The sequence below is a fragment of the Trichosurus vulpecula genome, chromosome 5 (genome assembly GCF_011100635.1).
Source record: "Trichosurus vulpecula isolate mTriVul1 chromosome 5, mTriVul1.pri, whole genome shotgun sequence".
NCBI lineage: Eukaryota > Metazoa > Chordata > Mammalia > Diprotodontia > Phalangeridae > Trichosurus > Trichosurus vulpecula.
The window spans coordinates 294,224,835-294,244,224 of record NC_050577.1 but is presented as its reverse complement, the minus strand read 5'-3'; the positions used below and the strand labels follow the sequence as shown (position 1 = coordinate 294,244,224).

The 19,390-nt window shown below is 43.3% G+C and overlaps 1 protein-coding gene across 1 annotated transcript in view; it reads right to left on the bottom strand.

Annotated features, from left to right (window-relative positions):
- Positions 1-1,505: 1,505 nt before the first annotated feature.
- The window catches only part of LOC118852299 (apolipoprotein L6-like), a 21,354-nt gene continuing 3,469 nt past the window's right edge, over positions 1,506-19,390 (bottom strand). Inside the window, exons 2-4 of the mRNA XM_036762007.1 lie at positions 10,922-11,034; positions 7,089-7,218; positions 1,506-2,607 (exon numbers count right to left, since the gene is read on the bottom strand). Of these exons, the coding sequence (XP_036617902.1) occupies positions 1,656-2,607; positions 7,089-7,218; positions 10,922-10,976 (1,137 nt within the window). The 5' untranslated portion in view covers positions 10,977-11,034 and the 3' untranslated portion in view covers positions 1,506-1,655. The remainder of the gene's footprint in view (positions 2,608-7,088; positions 7,219-10,921; positions 11,035-19,390) is intronic.

The window sequence follows — 19,390 nt, the reverse complement described above, 5'->3', positions numbered from 1 at the left end:
CTTAGTAGTGGGATCTCTGGGGCACAGCTCAATCTTAGTGAACCCATACCAGGCCTAACAGATGACTTCTTCCTCTTCTAAGTGTTCATAGACAATCCTTTTTATTTTATTAATTATTTTATTATTAGAGACCATCTTTTTAACAGTCCATTTCTGTATTTTGCCAGGAATCAAACTCAGCAAAGAAAACATAAAGAATTAAATAGTTATGCATTCTCTTTCTTATCCTTTTCACCATTCCATCCACCCTTTGCATAAGTTCCCCTTTCTTTAATCTTCCTCTTGCTACCAGCAGAGCTCAAATTCATCAGGCTTCTTTAGCTCATTCTGAACTTTAGCACTCATGACACTCTTACAAGATCCTACCCTGCTTTTTTATTCTTCTTCTGTTGCATACCCTTGCTTCCATCTTCTGTACCTTTCTTGTTAGATGTCAATGGCCATTATTCTCTTTTACAAGACTCCCTATTTGCCCCTTGTGGGGGTTGTTTCCCTTTGTTTCTCTAGGGTTTCATTCTTAAGGGTTTCCCATCCTTCCTGGACCAACTTCCCCTGTAGAATTTCAGGCCGTGGTATTCTCCATCTCTTTTCTTTAAACTCTTTTAAATCTATTCTTCTATAATCCAAGGTACAAGCTGGAACACGCTTGGCTTTCCTCTACCTACCAAAACTCTGAGTTGGTCTCTTCCTCCTAAAGTTCCCATGGTTCCTACTTCATTGGTGAGTTCTTCTGTATTGTCTGGGATCAGCTTCAGACTCGCAAATTTCCTTCTACCTTTTGAAGAATGAAATTGTATTTAAAACAAGCTAGAAATTTATTTGTGACCTTTTTATTGGGAAAAGAGTAATATATTTGCATAGTCAGAGACCCTCATCACTATGATGCCATGTCTTAATATGAGATTTGTGATATTTCCCAAATTCATCATCCATTTCCTCTATCTGGCCCGGGGGTGTATAGTATAATATGTCTGTTTCTCCTTCCTTTGATTCTCACCCAAATGCTCTCCACTGCACTTCTCCCCTCAGGTGCCTGGATTTCTTCTCATGAGTATATTTTTGTAAGATACAATGTTACCTCCCTGCTCCTTTTGTCTGTTTTGTTCCTTTGGAATGTTACAGCTCTTCAGAGCCATGCTCCAGTCCCAGGTCCCACCAAATATCCATGCTATGATGTGGGATTTGTCTTCTTGCATTAGAATCTCTAGTTCATCTTGTTTACTACACTAGATGCATATATGTGTATGGCAAGGAGGAGGGAGACAGAAAGAGATAAAGGAGAAACAGAGAGGGAGATAGTGGGGGGTGGGGGAGAAAGAGAGAGAGAGACAGAGAGAGAGAGAGAGAGAGAGAGAGAGAGAGAGTAGAATGTTAAGAATTAGAATATACAGTATATACCTCTGTGTGTGTGTGTGTGTGTGTGTGTGTGTGTGTGTGTGTGTGTAGAGACAGACACAGACATAGAAAAATATGGAAACCAATAATACTGCCAAAAATTCATTGATCTTTTCTTTCCAGGTGTGAGTGCCAATAAATCTGTCCCTGGTCCCAGCACATGCCTTAGCTCTCCTAAGATGGTGTCTAAACTTTCAGCTGTGCTCTGTAGGCTGAACATCCCATAAACCTTCACCTAAAGGAAGGTACTTTTTGTGCTCCTATTGAGTTGATCCTACCGCATCATCCACAGCTTCCCCTTCTCTGGTGCTCTGTGAGGTGATGATATCCAACAGACCATTATATGCCTGAGAAAGCTCCCCAAGTTTCCTTTCCATCTCCTGAGCCTGCTCCCTAAGTTCTTCTGCCATTTCAGCCTTTGCCCCCTCTAGTAAATGGTTCAGCTCTCCAATGAAGGTAATCATGTCTACCAGAACCAATGCACCTATTGAAATGGCGCTCGTCATCCTGGAGCCTTTGGTCATGGCTAGGGTTGTACCACCAAAGGCCTTCTCCACCTTCTGGGCACTCCGGGTTGAGAGGTACCCAGTGGTCATGAAATTTTTGGCACTCGTAGTTAAACAGGGATTGGCTTTAGCCAAGCGGAAGGCACGGATGTTCTTTTTGATTTCTTCCATGACTTGGTTACCCATAGAAATACACTTCTGAGCAACAGAAACGACTTGGGGTACCTCCTTACACAAGACCACCACGGATGCTTGTCCCTTGGTCCCCTTGTGGTTGCTCACTTGCTCTCTCGCTACCGAATTGCTGGCATGTTCAATGACGCTTGAGGAAAGGCTGGTGATAGCAGCTACTGCCCCCAAGCCAATCCCAGAAGTGGAGAGGACCAAACTTCCTCCTGCTGTGACTGGTGCAAGAGCCAAGCCCAGGATGCTCATGACACCAGAGAGGACGCTGGTGGAGCCCACTACCACGTTGGTGATGACGCATTTCTTGTGGGTCTTGTCGACTTGGTCTGCAGCAGCATGGAGGTCCTGGATACGCTTCTGTAGTTCCAGCTTCTTCTCAGGAAACTCTTTCAGAAAGATTTTGTCCTCAGCTGAGAGACTGTCATCTTGCTCAATCAGCATCATCAAAGAGTCGACGTCATTGAACAGCTTGTCTTCATATAACCCACACAGGCTCTCACAGAGCACATTGGCCTCTTCCCTGTGAATGATTGAAGCCAAATGACTGATGGTGATGACATTAATGATAACAGCTAACATTTATGTAATACTCATTCTGGGCCAGGCACTTTGCAACCATTATCTCTCACAGTCACCCTGGGAAGTAGATGCCCATTTTACAGATAAGGAAACTGAGGCAAATAGTGGTTAAGTGACTTGCCCAGCTAGTAAGTATCTGAGAATGGATTTGAACTCAAGTCATCTAATTCCAAGCCTGACGCGTTATCTGCTGTGAGTTACCCCACTGCCCAAATAACAAAAACATTGTTTTTCTTTACTCAGATTATGATCTGAATTTCAGAGCATGAAAGAAGTCTGTCAGATATGGGAATCCTCTTGAGTCCTGGGCATTGGAAGCACCATGGAACAAGGGAAAGAGCACTTGATTGATATTCTGGAGTTCCAACTCTGACCTCTTCAATCAATGGGTCAAGCATTAATTAAGCACCAACCATGTGCTAGGTACTGCGGTTACAAAAACAAACAAAAGTCCCTGTCCTCAGGAAAGTTATAATCTACTGAAATTCCTTTCTCTGGTTTCCAGGTTTCTCATCTGTGAAGTGGTGTGGTAGGACTACAGGAACGTTAAGGTCCCTTCCATCTCTAAACCAATGGTCCCCTTCATGCAAGGCAGTGTGCTGGACACTGGGGGAAGGAAGACCCAGTCCCTGCCCTCGAGGAGCTTACAGGCTAATAAGGAGAATTCTGATCTTTGGGGCTTCCAGCTCTGTAAGGAGACACTCCAATTTCAAACTGAACAAAAAGAAGATTGCTTCCTTGGGGGACAGCATGAGGTAGGGAGTGGTGACCTGGTATTCTTTTTGTTAAGGACCTCAGATCAGACCAAGGAGGTGGGGAGAGGGGTACCTTCCCTCTGCCTTTACACTAAACTGAGCTCTATCTTATCCAAAACTTTCTACAGCATAAAGCCCCCAGTACAGATATTTAAGAAAAGTTTGCTGCCTTGAGTTGAATGAAAACCTCTGAAAGGTTCAGCCTGATCCCCAAGTCCACTCAGCCTTCAGCTGATGTCTATTTCTAGCTGAGGCATTCTTTTGGCATATCACAAAGCTCCCCATTTCACTTTTGCCTTCATATCCCCAGCACCTGGCACATACTGCAGAGGAACCAAACTATTATTGTCACCAATATGAACTCCTATCATGAGGAAATTCCTTCTACCAAACTTCTCTATGCAGGCTCAGAGAATTGCTTAGAGAAGCACTGAGAGGAAAATGACTTGCCCAGGCCCACGCAGCCAGTATTGTGAGAGGTGGAACTTTTATGTATTTTGTATTTACCGATTTATGTACACATCATTTTCCCTGATAGAATGTAAACTTCTTGAGGGCAGGGCTGATTCACTTTTGTCTTTGTATCCCCAGTCCCTAGCAAATAGTAGGTGCTTAATAAATGCACATTGATTTGAATTGAATTCAGCTAGGTGTTTTCTCTGTTGTGAAGTGCTCTCTAGGGTCTCTCTCTCTCTTTCTCTCTCTCTCATTCTCTCTCTCTCTGTGTCTTTCTCTCTCTATCTCTCTCTGTCTCTCTCCTCTTTTCTTCTCTCTCTTTCTCTCTTCTCTCTCTGTCTCCTCTTTTCTTCTCTCTCTCTTTCTGTCTCTCTCTTTGTCTCTCTCCTCTTCCCTCTCTGTCTCCCCTTTTCTTCTCTCTCTCTTCTCTCTCTCCCCTTTTCTTTTCTTCTCTCTCTGTCTTCTCTCTCTCCTCTTTTATTCTCTCTTTCTCCCTCTCTTCTCTCTCTTTCTCTCTCTCACACACACGCATATACACACACATTCTGTCATTCTGTGTGTCTCTCACTGTCTATCCCTCTCTATCTCTGTCTCTCTTTCTTTTTTCCCTTTCTTCCTCCTCTTCTTTCTGGGGCCTGGCATTTTCTTCCTTTATCTCTGAACTTCATTCTTGGTCTGCATTGATACCACATCATGACCCTAGTAACTCTCTTGAGCAACTTAGTTTAGTGTGGTAATTAATAATATCATTCCTGAACAAGAATAATTGCTTTTTATCAGTGACTAGGGAAGGAGCAGACGGATGGTTATCCAATTGTCAGTGAACATGAAGCTAAGAGGGAGAGGTGACATGTTAGATGACAGAGTCTGGATTTAATTTATAGGATCATAGATTTAGAATTTAAAAGGTGCCATCAAATTCAACCCTCTCATTTTATAGATGAAGAAATTGAGTCTGGAAGAGTTAAGTGACTTTTCCAGGGTCACACATTGAGTAAGTATTTGAGACAGGATTTGAACTCAGGTCTTCCTGCTTCCAAGGCCCACTGTTCTATCCACTGTGTCACCTTAGTAGAGGTACATAGCAGATATTCCGTAAGTGATTGATTGATGGTGTCGAGTCCTCAAATGCCTCTCTAAACATGAGTTTAAAAGTTTCTATGGTTATAATGTTCATTGTCAATGTGTGATCAACTTGGTGTTGAACCTCTTCATATTTACTCAGTGGGACCTTGGACGACAGCTGGAGAGTCTGTTCCATAATCAAAGTATATCCTGCTCGAGCTTGTGCTCTGTTGATGTAATATCTAAAGATGCAGAGTCACTGCCACACTGTGCCACGGCATTAGATGAGGCTGTGGTGAGGTGGGTTGGGATCCTGGGCTGTATCAGTCAAGGCCAATGAGGGAGAGAAAAATTACTGTATTCTTTGACCCCATCAGACCAAATCTGAGCAACTGTGCTCCCTCAGGGGCACTTCATTCTGGAAAAGAAGCTGCCCAAGATGGCAAGAGACCATGACTTCCAATGACTGTTTCTGGAGAAAGGAAGACTCTGATCCCTCTTAGCTCTGTCACTGCCTGTTCTGGGGCCTCTCCCAGCTCTGCCATTCCCTGTTCTAGAGCCCCTCCCAACTCAGCATTCTAGGTTCTTAGGTCCCTTCTAGCTCTGATATTACATGCTCTGAAGATAAAAATATCTGAAAGATATTTTTAAGTATGTGAACATTTATCATGCAGAAAAAGAATTAAACTTAACTTTCTATGGCCCTAGAGGGCGAAGGACAGTGGAAAGAGCACTGCCTCTGGAGTCAGAGTAGGTTCAGATTCCCTCTCTGACACTACTTCTGTGCCCTGGACAAATCACTTACCTTCCCTGGGCCTCAGTTTCTCCATCTGCAAAGCGTGGGGGTGGTGGCATGACCTCTAAAATCCATTCTAGTTCTAAACCTAGGACCTCTAACATCTCCGAGCCTCAGTTTCCCCTTCTGTGAAATGAAGATAATGATAGCATCCACCTCCCAGCGTTATCGTGAGGATAAAATGAGATATCTGTAAAAACTCTTTGCAAACCTTAAAGCACTCTATAAGTGACAGCATTAATTCGTGCTATGGAGTCTGGAAATGCAAACCTAACAGAATGGAGCCCGTATGAGTGCATGGTGTGCCTGATAGTGACACCTAAATTGTGAGATTGCAGTCTAGTTCAATGAGACACTGCAAATATCCAGACAAAAAGAAAAGAACAGGTACATTAATCCCAGATCTTTGGCGTTGGAAGGCTCCCTAGAGGTCATGAAGGCCAACCCCTTCATTTTGCAGGTGAAGAAACAGATCGAGAGAGCAGACTCGACTTCTCCACCGCCACACGGCTAATAAGTAGCCGAGGTAGCATTCGAATCCAGGCTTTCTGCCTTCAAACCCTGGCGCATTTTTATTTCTTTTACTACACGATGTTTGCTGTGGGCTGCAGCTGGGTCACATGTGAAGCCATTCGACCTCAGTGGTCCAATGGGATACCCCACTGGACACATCATCACAAAGCTCTTCTTTGTTCATCTTTTCCCATGTGGGTTTGAGAACATTTTAATTTAAACCGTAATGTAACTCTGAATCCTTTTGCCTGTTTGAGATTCAGATTTTGTGGTGACTTGTTTCACTACTCTGAACCTCAGTTTCTACAGATCAAATGGGCACAGTCATACTCATAGCACCTGCCTCACAGTGCTGTTACGAGGCTTCAATGTGATAATGTGTATAAAGAGTGTTACAAACCTTAGAATACTATAGAAATCCCAGCTTTGGATGTCATTGTTATTATCTTTCATTCCAATCAGAGTAGCCTAGAAGAAGTGTCATTCAGTCTAACTACAATGTATGTGCACAGCCCTAAGCTAGCTAGGCTTTGAGAAGCTATAAAAATGAGTAAGTCACGGTCCCTGCCCTAGAGTCATAAGATCTAGTACCTAGGGAACTTTAAAAGGTCATCTAGTCCACCCAAGAGAATGAAGTGGCTAGGCCAAGGTCATACAGATAGGAAGCAGTAGATATAGCAGAAGGGATTCCAAGACGAGTCCTCTGACTAAATCCAGTGTTCTTTCTACTAGCCCAGGCTTTACCACGGAGGTTTCAGTCTAGTAGAGAGGGCAGCTACCCAGGTAGGGAGCCACCCAATGAGCCTCCCTAGAGACACCAGCACCGTGGGCCAGTACCTCTTTGAGGCAGAATCAGCAAAGAATCTCTCCCAAGCTTCATCTTCAGAGGGCTCGCTCTGACTCAGCTCTTTCATGCTCTTGGAGTCTGGCAGATCCTTGGGGGTGGCGGGTACAAGGCACTTATTTTCTAGTGGATGAGGAAGAACATGGTTAGAGGTCTTGCTTCCTTCTGATCCCTACTCTACCAGCCACTTTCTTGTTAACTTCGACCAAGACCTATCTGAAACTCAGTGTCTTCAACCATGAAATGGGACAATACTCTCCATACCTATTTGTATCTCCCAGGACTGTTGTGAGGAAAGTGCTCTGCAAACCCTAAGGAGCTAGCGATTTAAGCTGTCATTACTATCCATCATTCAGTCTTTCAGGACCCCAGTTACCCAAGCTGCAAAATGAGGGAGTTAGAGTAAATGGTCTCTAAAGCCCCTGTGTTGGCAATCAAAATGGGCTCTTAGCACTCAGTTCAACCACATGCCCTTGAAGAGTTTGGCCTTTGTTTCCTTGATTAGATTAGGAGTCCTTGGTGAACTGCTTGCCTCAGGGGAGGGCCTAATTTACATGGGTTTGAGTGGCTTGTTTCTGACATCAGAGGCTTTTAGACCACATAGGTTTAAGTCGCATCTTTGTGATGATTCTAGGTCACCTGGGTGAATCGCATGTGTGACTCACCCTTGACCCTGAAAAAGATATAAAACCAGGGGTTGGCTTTCTCGTTTTTGGAGCTCTTACCCACAGCGCACGTGACTCTGGGCCAGCCCTCGTTATGAGCTCCTGGGCTGAACTTAGATGTTGGTAACTATAAATTGTGTTTGGTCTGTCTGTCAATGTTTGTAGTTTGTTTGTATTTGCTCTGAAGTTCAGGGTGGTGACTTTTCCCCCTGAACTAAGTGAATGGTATTTGTATGCTGGATTAAAGTGAGATTGTCAACCCCTTAACATTGCTTTCCTTAGTAAAGCAGATCAAAAGGACCTGTGCTGGCAGCATTCTTGTTGTTGGGCTTGTGTTAGTTTTTCTTCCCCACAGCAGCTGCTAGCCAGATTGTTGAAACAGCCCCTCTCCCCTCTGATATTCCATGTTCTAAGGGTCCCTCCCAGTTTTAACATTCCATGTTCTAAGAGTCCCTCCCAGTTCTAACATTCCATTCCCTCCCACCTTGGACATTCCATATTTTAAAATCCCTCCCCTCTGACATTCCCTGTTCTAAGGTCTCTCCCAGTTCTAACATTCCATGTTCTAAGGGTCCCTCCTAGTTCTAACATTACATGTTCTAAGGGTCCCTCCCACCTTGGACATTTCATATTTTAAAATCTCCCAACTCTGACATTCCCTGTTCTAAGGTCTCTCTCAGTTTTAACATTCCATGTTCTAAGGGTCCCTCCCCCCTTGAACATTCCCTGCTCTCAGGCCCCTCCCACCTCAGACATTCCATGCTTTAAAATCCCTCCCAACTGTGACATTCTGTGATTCTGTGACTCTGGGTTCAGAGTGGTACCTTTCAGGGTAGGGACTCTGTGATCTCCAAAAAAATGTTAGAACTTTAGATTTGAATCCTATCTCTGACCTCTGCCAGCTGAGTGGCCCTGGGTGAGTCACTGGACATGTCTGAGTCTGGCTTTCCTAGGGTATAAACCAGGGGAAATAAGACTTGAGCTCTCTCCCTCCCAGAGTTGTTGACATGTTTTGTTAACCTTGGAGCATTGAGAAATGAGAGCAAGGTCTCCAGGGGACTCCCAGGATAATAACTCCCATTCCACTAGTGCTCCAAGGTTTACAAAACACTCGTATCACAACAACTCTGGGAGGGAGAGAGAGCAAATCTTATTTCCCCTGGTTTATATGTTAGGAAAGTCAGATCCAGCCATGTGCAGTGACTTGCCCAGGGCCACTCAGCCGGCGGAGGGCAGAGCTAGGATTCAAATCCGTGTTTTTAGAGTTCTTTCTGCCACACTGACATCTAATGAGTGATGACAATACTGGGGGCCAGATCTGTGTGACTTGACCTCTCTGGGTCTCAGTTTCCTCATCTGTCAGATAAGACATTTAGAAGATCATTTAAAGCTCTAAAAAAATCCTGTCAGCATAGGAAAAGGAAGTATTTGGGGCTTGGGGGTTTTGTTTGAGTGAAGGATGAAGGTAGCTAGAGAGAGGTGGTGTCCATCCATCACATAGCACCTGGACCTCAGTTTCCCCTATCTGCAAAAATGTGGGAGTTGACTCTGAGGTCCCTTCCAAACCTAGAGCTATATCTGTGATCTTGTTTAAACTCCAAACCCTATTTTTCCTATTCCTCCTCCCTGAAGAGTTCAGTGTCCCTTTCTTTGTGCTCTTCAGCCTCTCCCCCTGGAGCCATCCCTCAGCAAAACTTAGCTGATTTTGGAATCAAAGGTACTGGGTCCAAACCTTGCCTTTGTTACCTACTTCCTGTGTGACCTTATCTAAGTCACTTCTATATTCTAAACCTCAGTTTCCTCTTATTTAAATAATGGGGTCTGACTAAACAGTTTCTGAGATGCATTCTAGCTCTAGAGTTTTATGTAAAGCTGGTCTTTGGGGACCCTTATCAGCTCCTTCTCTATCCTCCTGGTAGCACCACCTGCCTTCCTGAGGGCACTGATTCTGCTATGCGTCTGTCCTCTAGGACCTTGACCTTAGCAATGCCTATGGTGTGATCTGATAGAGCTTCACACATCCTGAGTTCCTAGGAGACACTTGACTAAACGCCTTAGGTCCTTGTGAGCCCCCTGGGGGTGGGGTCTAGGAGATCAAGATTTGTTTTTATATAAGTACTAGGATGTTATAATTTCTAATACAGCAAATATCTATAGTTACAACTCATATAAAGAAAAAATCTGGGGCAGAGTTCTGGATAATTTTTAAGAGTGTAAAGGGGACCTGAGACCAAAATGTTTGAGAGTCACTAGACTCTAGCATGACTGGGTTTTCTTAGGTGGGTGAGAGGCCATATGGACAAACTACCCCATTTCTGGCTGAGATAGATACTCCTCAAACCCAGGAAAAGGGGCAGGAGGAGAGCTTTGGAGAACTTCATAACTGGGTTGAGAATTCTAACTCTATTTCCTTAACAAGGGTGGGATACATATTGTATCTCCAAAGAAAAATGTAAGCATCTTTGTGGCAGGGAATAATTCATTTTCATTTTTGTAATCTTAGAACCTTGCCCAGAGCCTAACACAAGGTAAGTGCTTCATTACATGCCTGTTAAATTGAATTAGTTGAAATGAACTGGGTCCTTCCCGACACTGACATTCACACTCTATCTTCCCCCATACAAACTCACCTGCCATTTCTTCAATCCATTTGGAGACTGAGTCACAAGAGCAGGTAAACCCAGGACGAAAGGGTAATGGCCCTCATTTCTAGAACTCAATAATGTTGAATCATTCTAGATTTGGACTATTCCAAGTCTAGATAATGTTAAATTATCCTGGGTCTGGGTAATGTGGAATTATTTCAAGCGTGAATAATGTTGAACTATTCCAGCTCTGGATAAAGCTGAATAATCCCAGCTCTGGATAAAGCTGAATTACCTCAGATCTGGATAATGCTGAATAATCCCAGCTCTGGATAAAGCTGAATTACCTCAGATCTGGATAATGCTGAATAATCCCAGCTCTGGATAATGCTGAATAATCCCAGCTCTGGATAATGCTGAATAATCCCAGCTCTGGATAAAGCTGAATTACCTCAGATCTGGATAAAGCTGAATCATTTCAGGTCTGGCTAATGTTGAACTATGCAAGTTCTGGATAATGCTGAATTATCCAGATGTGGATAATATTGAGCCAACTTGAGAAAAGGAAAGTGATACCTTGTTTGCCTTTCCAGAACTTCAGAGTAACGGTATCAAGAAGGTGTTCCATCATTTTTGTTCCTGTGTGGCTTGACTAGGTGAGTTGAGGGTGAAAGAAATGATATTTCTCCCTTAAAAGAGAAAACAGAAAACAAAGATTAGGAGTCGAATCTGTTAGGGAAAGTATATATTTATATATGTATGTGTATATTTGCATATGTGTATGTATATATCCATATCTATATATAACTATATCCACACTTGATTGTAGCCTGGGCGGGGTGGGGTGGGGGAGGGGAAAGAACAAAGTAAAAAGTGTACAGCAAAGAATAAAAGAAAACTTAGAAGGAAGCGAAGTAAAGATGGACAGCTCACAACACAGTACATGGTAGTTATTATACAGGCTTTCTTGAAGTGGAAATTTCATGGCTTTTTTTTTCTTTTCTTATTTTATGTTTAAGTTTATAATGTTTCTTTTTCTTTTCTTATTATGTATTTAAGTTTTAGTATTTAGGTCTAAAATAAAAAAAAAGATTTTAAAAAACCAGACCTTTTAAGCCAGCAGTAAAGTCTCTTCATTTATGAATAGTATGTCCCAGAGATTGCTTTGTAAGATAGTCACTTGAAACTTGAAGTATATTTTCCTTTAGAAACAATGTAACGAAGGTTAGATTCCCAGGCTAGCCCAGCCCCCAAATCCATGCAACAAGTCCTTCTTTGATACATTGTGTGGTTTGCAGGTGCCACTGGATTATCAAAGGCTCTTTCAGCGGAACATGGGCCCTGACAGGTCTGGTTCAGATAGTGGCTTGGCAGAAAGCAAATGTCTCCATTATCCACTGACCAGCCTAAATTTGGAAAGGCTCATGATCCGCTTAGCCACCTTTGGCCCTAAGAACTCATGAAGAAGAAATAATACTGTGCTAAGAAATTAGGATCTAGTCCGTAGAATTAAAAAAGAAAAGAGTACATAGCTGTACAGAAACCTAGCACCTAGGTGGTGCAGTGGTTAGAGTGCTACACCAGTAGTGAAGACCTGAGTTCAAATGTGACCGCAGACACACAGTAGCTATGTGACCCCTGGGCAAGTCACTTATATTCTATCTGTCCTCAGTTTCCTCATCTGTAAAATGGCGGTGATAATGGTAGCACCTCCTTCCCAGGGTCATCTAGTCCACACACCTCATTTGATTTTATTTTAAACTATTTTATTGATTTTATTATTCATTTCTGAAATACTTCTTTTCATCCAATTCCCCAAATGAACCCTCTCTTGTAACAAAGACAGTTAAACCAAAACAACCAGCACGTGACAAGGTCTGGCAATGTATGCAGCATTCTGCCTTGGTGGTTCCCCACCTCTCTACAAAGAGGAGAGAAATGACATGTTTTCTTATTCATTCTTTAGGACCATTCTGCTTTTGTTTTTTGTTTTTTTCGGATTCTCAGCATCCAGTCTCTTTCTCTAATCTTTGCATTCACACGGTTGCAGCAATTACTTTAAAGTGGTCCCCTCATTTTACAGATGAGAAATATAAGGCTAGGAAAGGGGAATGAGAACCAGAGTCACACTGGGGAAGAGTCAGAGGTGGAATCAGATTGGGAACTTGTGACTCCACATCTGCAGCTATTGTCACTGTGGCCGGTGGTTCTCAAAGTGAGGAATCATGGGATTTTGAGCAGGAAGGGACTCTAGGGGTCATCTAGTCACATACAGTTTATCCGGACCCTATTCTCCAGTGCATCCTACCTTCCCTTGTGCCTTGGAACCAAGGATCTTAGAGAGGGAAGAGACCTCAGGGGCCCTCTAGTTCAAGCCCCTAATTTTACAGAAGCAGAAACTGAGGCAAAGATAGGTGAAATGACTTGCACATGGTCACATGGGTTGTTAGGAGCAGATCTAGGATTTGAACTTAGGTCCTCTGACTTCAGATTCATGTGCTCTAGGACTCTTGTCCTGTCACCTTGGATAGGGGGTGGGGTTGGTGTTGTTGGTGTTGTTGGGTGTGTAACCAGAATGGCCTTTGTTTTCTTTGAATGACTCAGCTTACCTCATTGAGCCTCTGGACACTGTGGCTTGCTCTTCCAGGGCAGGAAGCCCAAAGAGCATTCCAGGAAGCAGACAACTTCCTGTGTGATGAGTCATGGGGCTGGCTGAGGGGAGGTGTTAGCTCCAGAACCTGGTCTACGCTAGGGGGAGGGGCCAAGTCAAGAACCAATCAGCCCTGGTCATTCAGGCGGCGCTTGATGATGTCAAAAACTCTATAAGAGGGGAGAGGATAGCTTGAAGATCCCTTTTTTCCTTTTCCGGTTGGAGCCAGAGACACCTACGGCCAAAGCTGAGCTGCCAGTAGCAGAGCTGACCTACGTGGAGTGAGGAGTGCTGAGCCAGGACTGGAGGCCAGTGGATAATCCTCTTACCGAACACGGGAAGCATGTATACGATTTTGCCTTATACTATCTCACTTCTCTATGGCCTCCTGGTTACCCTTGTGAGGCGGACTTATTGGGCCTGGAAGCTTTTGATGAAAATATCAAAATGGGGACGCTGGTTTGTGGGCTTGTTACTGTGGAGTGTAAATACATGCTTTAGTTCTCCTGCCTTCTGCCTAGAGAATTCCTTATATCCTGCGGTTCCGGACCTTTTAGGCACATATGAGATTCTCTTTGAAATCATAAATTCTGCCTTCCTAATATATTTGGCGACGAGGTGGATGGGATCGCTAGGTATAAGATCTCTATTCAGAAGCAGAAGAACTTCAGAGGAAGAGATGAATATCCCAGGGTGGGAGGATCCATTTTATTCCTCCTTAGCAAAGGAATTGGCAAAAAAAAGCCGGACCCTATGAAAACTGGGAAGCAAGGCTACAGAGAGGAGATCCTAAGGATTGGGAAAGGTGTTTACAAGAGGTTGGGATTCAGTCAGGAGCATCACTATCTAGGCAAAGCTGGATAGTGTTATCAGCCTACCGGCTAGTACATGAAAGATTGAGATTAAGTGAAAGAGATGGGGGCACTCCTACCCCACAGCAAGAAGGGGAATCTCAGATAGCAGGAGAACAAATTGCTGCTCAAGAACCCACTGACTCAGATGAGAACTTTTCTATTAATGTGGCTAGGAGCAACAGGAGGCCAAATAAGCCAAGAGTGCATCCCAACTCAGCCCAGACCAAGCCTGACTGCCTGCTTTGTCCTTGCCATGGTGGCAGGGGAAGCGAGTGGGGGGAAAATGAGACAATGTTAGGGGCTGAGACAGAAAACGCTACTAGGGTTCAGGACATCCCTCGCACAGAGAATGGGAGATGGTTAAATACTCAGACAAGCATTCGTCCCGTAGAGAGGAGAAGGACAGAAACCCGAGGTGGCAATTTATTTACGAGGGAATTTCAGGAAGATTTCTCACCACAAGAGGTCACAGATATTTTGAGTAGATTTAGCCAAAGAGTAGGAGAACCATTAATATCTTGGATGGTAAGGCTCAGTGATCAAGGGGCTGGTGGAATATTAGTAGATAAGAGGGACTGTATGAAATTCATAGGTATCAGCCATGATCCTCTAGTTCAACAAGCTTTTAGGGAACATCATCAGCGAAGAGATGATGCTAGCAGGACTACTCTGTTGGCATTAGCTGCTGCGGGATGCAATAAGAGATATACTAATGATTCTATGTGGCCCACTGAGCACAGACCCTGGTATTCACTTAAAGATTGTATCATGAGACTAAAGGAGGAGGTAATGAAGACTGCTATTATGACAGGAACTGCAGACAAATATTACAATGATCCCATAGGAATCCCTCATAGGAATTTAATAATTAGGACAGCTCCCCCTGCTTATAAACAACAAATTTTGAATCTGTTACTTGGGGAAGTAGGGAGCCATCTTACTGAGGTGATAAATAAGATTTTACAGTTACATGACTTAGAAGACTGGGGAAGGGATAGATCTCCTCGAGAGAGAAGGGTGAATAGCCAGCAAACTTGGCGCCAGAATGGAGTGACAAGAAAACAAATGTTCACTGCTCTATTGAGAGCAGGGGTAGGTTTTGAAATGATAGATGGCCTTCCAACCAATGAATTGTACAGGATGTACCGAGATAAAGGACTCGATAACAGGAGAGATAGGGAAATAAGAACTGCTCCTGCAAATGCTACAGATGGTGAACCTTCATACCCAAGTGAATCACATGCTAGGGAATACTAGGAAACAGGCCAGGCCCCAGCCCAAATTAAGGAAATACGTAAGCTGGATTGCAGACCTCGCATTAACTTGACCATGTATTGGAAAAATGGGTCAAGTACAGTAACTAGGGCATTAATAGACACTGGGGCCAAGGCCACCCTTATCTATGGGAATCCAGACAAATTCAGCCATGGAACTCCTATTACCATCACAGGATTAGGAGGGACTGAAATATCAGCCAGACAAGTGAAATTGATGATGAAAATTGGACAGTTGCCCAAGAAAGAATATAGTGTGGTTATTGTGCCTATTCCTGAATACATCATTGGAATAGACATTTTGAAGGGTATGACCTTAAATTTACCTGAAGGGAAATACCAATTTGCTGTGAGGAAAATAGGTATTAATGCAGTCTTAGTGGGGAAAATCAAGATGGACCCAATCACTTTGCCTGAACCTTCCCAAGTAATTACTTTGAGGCAATATCGTGTGCCAGGTGGGCAAGATGAAATTGCCAACACTATAAGAGAATGTGTTGAAGCAGGAGTGTTAGTCCCTACAACTACTCAATGGAACAACCCTGTCTGGCCAGTCCGAAAGTCAGATGGGACATGGAGGATGACAGTAGATTATAGACAGCTGAACAAAGTGACTCCTCCCTTGTATGCTGCTGTTCCAGACACGGTTACTTTGATAGAGAGAATACAAAAACATGAAGGGACTTGGTATGCAGTTATTGATTTGGCCAATGCCTTCTTTACGATCCCAATAGACCCCAAGCAATAGAACCAGTTTGCTTTTACTTGGCAAGGCCGACAGTATACATTTACGCGCCTGCCACAAGGATATATTCATAGCCCAACTATTTGCCACAGGATTGTAGCAGAGCATTTGGATGAATTAAAGCTACCTGGTGTATAGCTTACACATTACATAGATGACATCATGATACAGGGAAAGAATATAAAAGAAGTGGAGGAAAGTTTAACATTATTAATTGACCATATGAAAAGCAAAGGATGGGAAATCAACCCCGCAAAGGTTCAAGGGCCAGCTCAAACTGTAAAATTCTTGGGGATACAGTGGAATAGAGGACTGCGAGAAATTCTCCCACAAGCTCGACAAACAATTCAGGATTTTCCCACCCCTACTAATAAGAAAGAGGCCCAAAAGTTCATAGGGCTATTTGGTTATTGGAGACACCACATCCCACATTTAGGACAGATTTTAAAACCCTTGTATAAAGTCACCAGAAAGAAATATGAATTCGATTGGGGCCTTGAACAAAGTAGAGCTTTTGAGGAAGCAAAGGCTGCTATACAATTAGCCCTGGACTTATGGCTTATGCAAAATGGGCCAGTGGAGTTACAAGTGACTGTACAAGATGACTATGCAAATTGGAGTCTGTGGCAAAAACAACAGAGCCAAAGTGTACCTTTAGGCTTTTGGTCAAGGAAACTGCCCTCATCTGGAGTGCAGTATACACCTTTTGAGAAGCAGCTGTTAGCTGCATATTGAGCTTTAGTAGAAACTGAGCAACTAACTCTGGGTCATGAAGTGATATTAAGGCCTAGAATTCCAATTATGACTTGGGTAATGAGTACCCCAGCTTCTCACAGAATTGGACATGCACAAGAGGCGAGCATAATCAAATGGAAATGGTATATTCAGAATAGGTCTAGAGCAGGCAAAAGTGGAGTTTCTGCTTTACATGAATCGGTGGCGAACATTGGCACTGAGAGAAATGAAAAACCCCTTGAATCTAAGCAGCAGATGGTGCCATCCTTGGTGAAATGGAATAATGGGTATGATGGACTAAATGTAGAACAGAAGAAACACGCTTGGTTTACTGACGGGACAGCAAAATATTTAGGACAGAAGAGACATTGGAAAGCAGTAGCCTATAACCCCTGTACTAGGCAAACTCTGGAAAGTTCTGGGACAGGGAGAAGTAGCCAATATGCTGAACTGATGGCAGTACATCAGGCCATCACAATGGAGAAGGGAGGACAGTGTCATATATTTACTGACTCATGGGCAGTAGCTAATGGATTAGCTACTTGGATGCCTATATGGAGGAATCAGAATTGGGAGATTCATGGCAAACAAGTCTGGGGTAAAGAGTTATGGGAAAATATATGGGACATGTCTTTGGTTGCGGATTTGTCAGTTTTTCATGTTGATGCTCACGCGACCCTGACCACACCAGAACGTGAGTACAGCGCACATGCGGATTGACTAGCAAAGATTGCCACTGAATGTATTGTCCCTACTCCAACTCCAACTGATGACACAGCCTTAGCAAGATGGGTCCACCAGACTGCCGGCCATTTAGGGGTGCAGGCCACCCACCGATGGGCACAGGATCGAGGTATCAGTATCTGTCACGCATTGTTAAAGCAAATAACAGAGGGGTGTTGTATATGTCAATTAGAAAAAGAACGAATTCTTCCTAGGATAGTAACTGGAGAAATAGCAAGGGGAAAAGTTCCAGCCGAAATCTGGCAGGTAGATTATATTGGCCCACTACTGCAGGATAAAGGATGTAAATATGTATGTACGTGTGTTGACACCTATTCAGGTGTACTAGTGGCTTGTCCTTATAAGGACGCAACTCAGAAAAACACCTGTAAAACCCTAGATATTGTAAGTTTATACTATGGAACCCCAATGCAAATTCAAAGTGACAATGGGTCACATTTCAAGGGCAAAGAAGTGAAAAGATATTGTGTGTTGAATAATATAGAATGGATATATCATATTCCATATTACCCACAAGATCTGGGCTGATTGAAAGAATGAACGGATTGTTGAAAGAACAGCTGAGAAAATTAAGCTCTAATAATTCATATCGACATTGGAAGGATAATTTGTCTATTGCCTTACGTAATTTGAATAATAGACCCTTAGGGGGGAGTACACCTCTAGCCAGAATGATGACCCCAAATTTGCAGATTAGAGAACAGCAAACACGTGAGATCCAAAATATTGAATTTTGGACTGTGAGGGAAGATGTCCCCCTACCATGTCCAGGAACACCTGGTTCGGCAGGATATGATTTACATTGTATAGAGAATTTTAGGTTGAATAAGAAAGAGATAAGAAAAACCCCTACTGGAGTATGTATGAGAATCCCCAAGAATCATTTTGGATGTATATTACCTAAACCAGGATTAGCAGCTCAAGGAGTACATGTATTGGCTGGAGTGATAGATTCGAATTATCAAAAAGAAATTGTTGTGACACTCCAGAATTTGGGTGAAAAACCTGTACAATTTGGTAGGAATGATAGGATAGTTCAAGTGATTATTATCCCCTGTGAAAAAATACCCTTTGTGAAAACTGACCCTCCTCCCAAAATAACTACTAGAGGGGAAAAGGGGGCTTGCTCCATTGATAGAATAAAGTTGGGAGCTAAGGTATGGGTAAAACAGAAGCCAGATGATATTCCAAAGGCTGCAGAAGTCATAGCCCATGGGAAGAACAACACTGTAACAGTTGTCTATTCAGGGGAAGATAATTACCAAATCGTACCCATGAACCATATATTTTACCGTGAATAGGGCTATAATATTAGATTCACGGACCCCACAGGTATGGCTGATGCTGGTAATTGCCACAAGCCACTCAGGGAAGGTGACTTTGTGTGATTAACGGATGAAAGCTTGTACATCTGGGGAAAGGCTGGGAGGACAATCCTAGTCTCTGTCTAGGATGGGATCCTCCTGGTTTCCCTTGTACATCTGAGGAAAGGCTGGGAGGACAATCCTAGTCTCTATCTAGGATGGGATCCTCCTGGTTTCCCTTGTACATCTGGGGAAAGGCTGGGAGGACAATCCTAGTCTCCATCTAGGGTGGGATCCTCTTGGCTTAGTTTCCTCATTGTGTTCCGTTTAAAAAGAAACATTTCCCATCTGAGTTTGGCTCTGATATTGGATCTCTGCATAACTGAAATCTCAACCAAACTGGAGATGATTTTATTTAAAGGATGATAGCCCATACTTGCCTACTCTTTTTGTTCTTTGTTTTGGTTAACTTTGTTGCTAGTTCTGTCTCCTTTAAGCTTAAGTACCCTGCACTTTCCGGTGACTGCCTAGGCACGTAGCGTTCTTGGAATTCCTGCCAGCTTGCTGAAAGAACTGACCGCTGGAATGGGACTCTTTGGGGCAGGCACAGCTCTACATCCAATTTCAGCATGAAGAAGCTATGGAAAATGAGACCTTCACCCCTTACCCCAAGATTTTGAGCCCCAATTGTTTGAGGGGGGGGAATGATGATAGTGTTCTGTGTACTTATTTTGTGTTA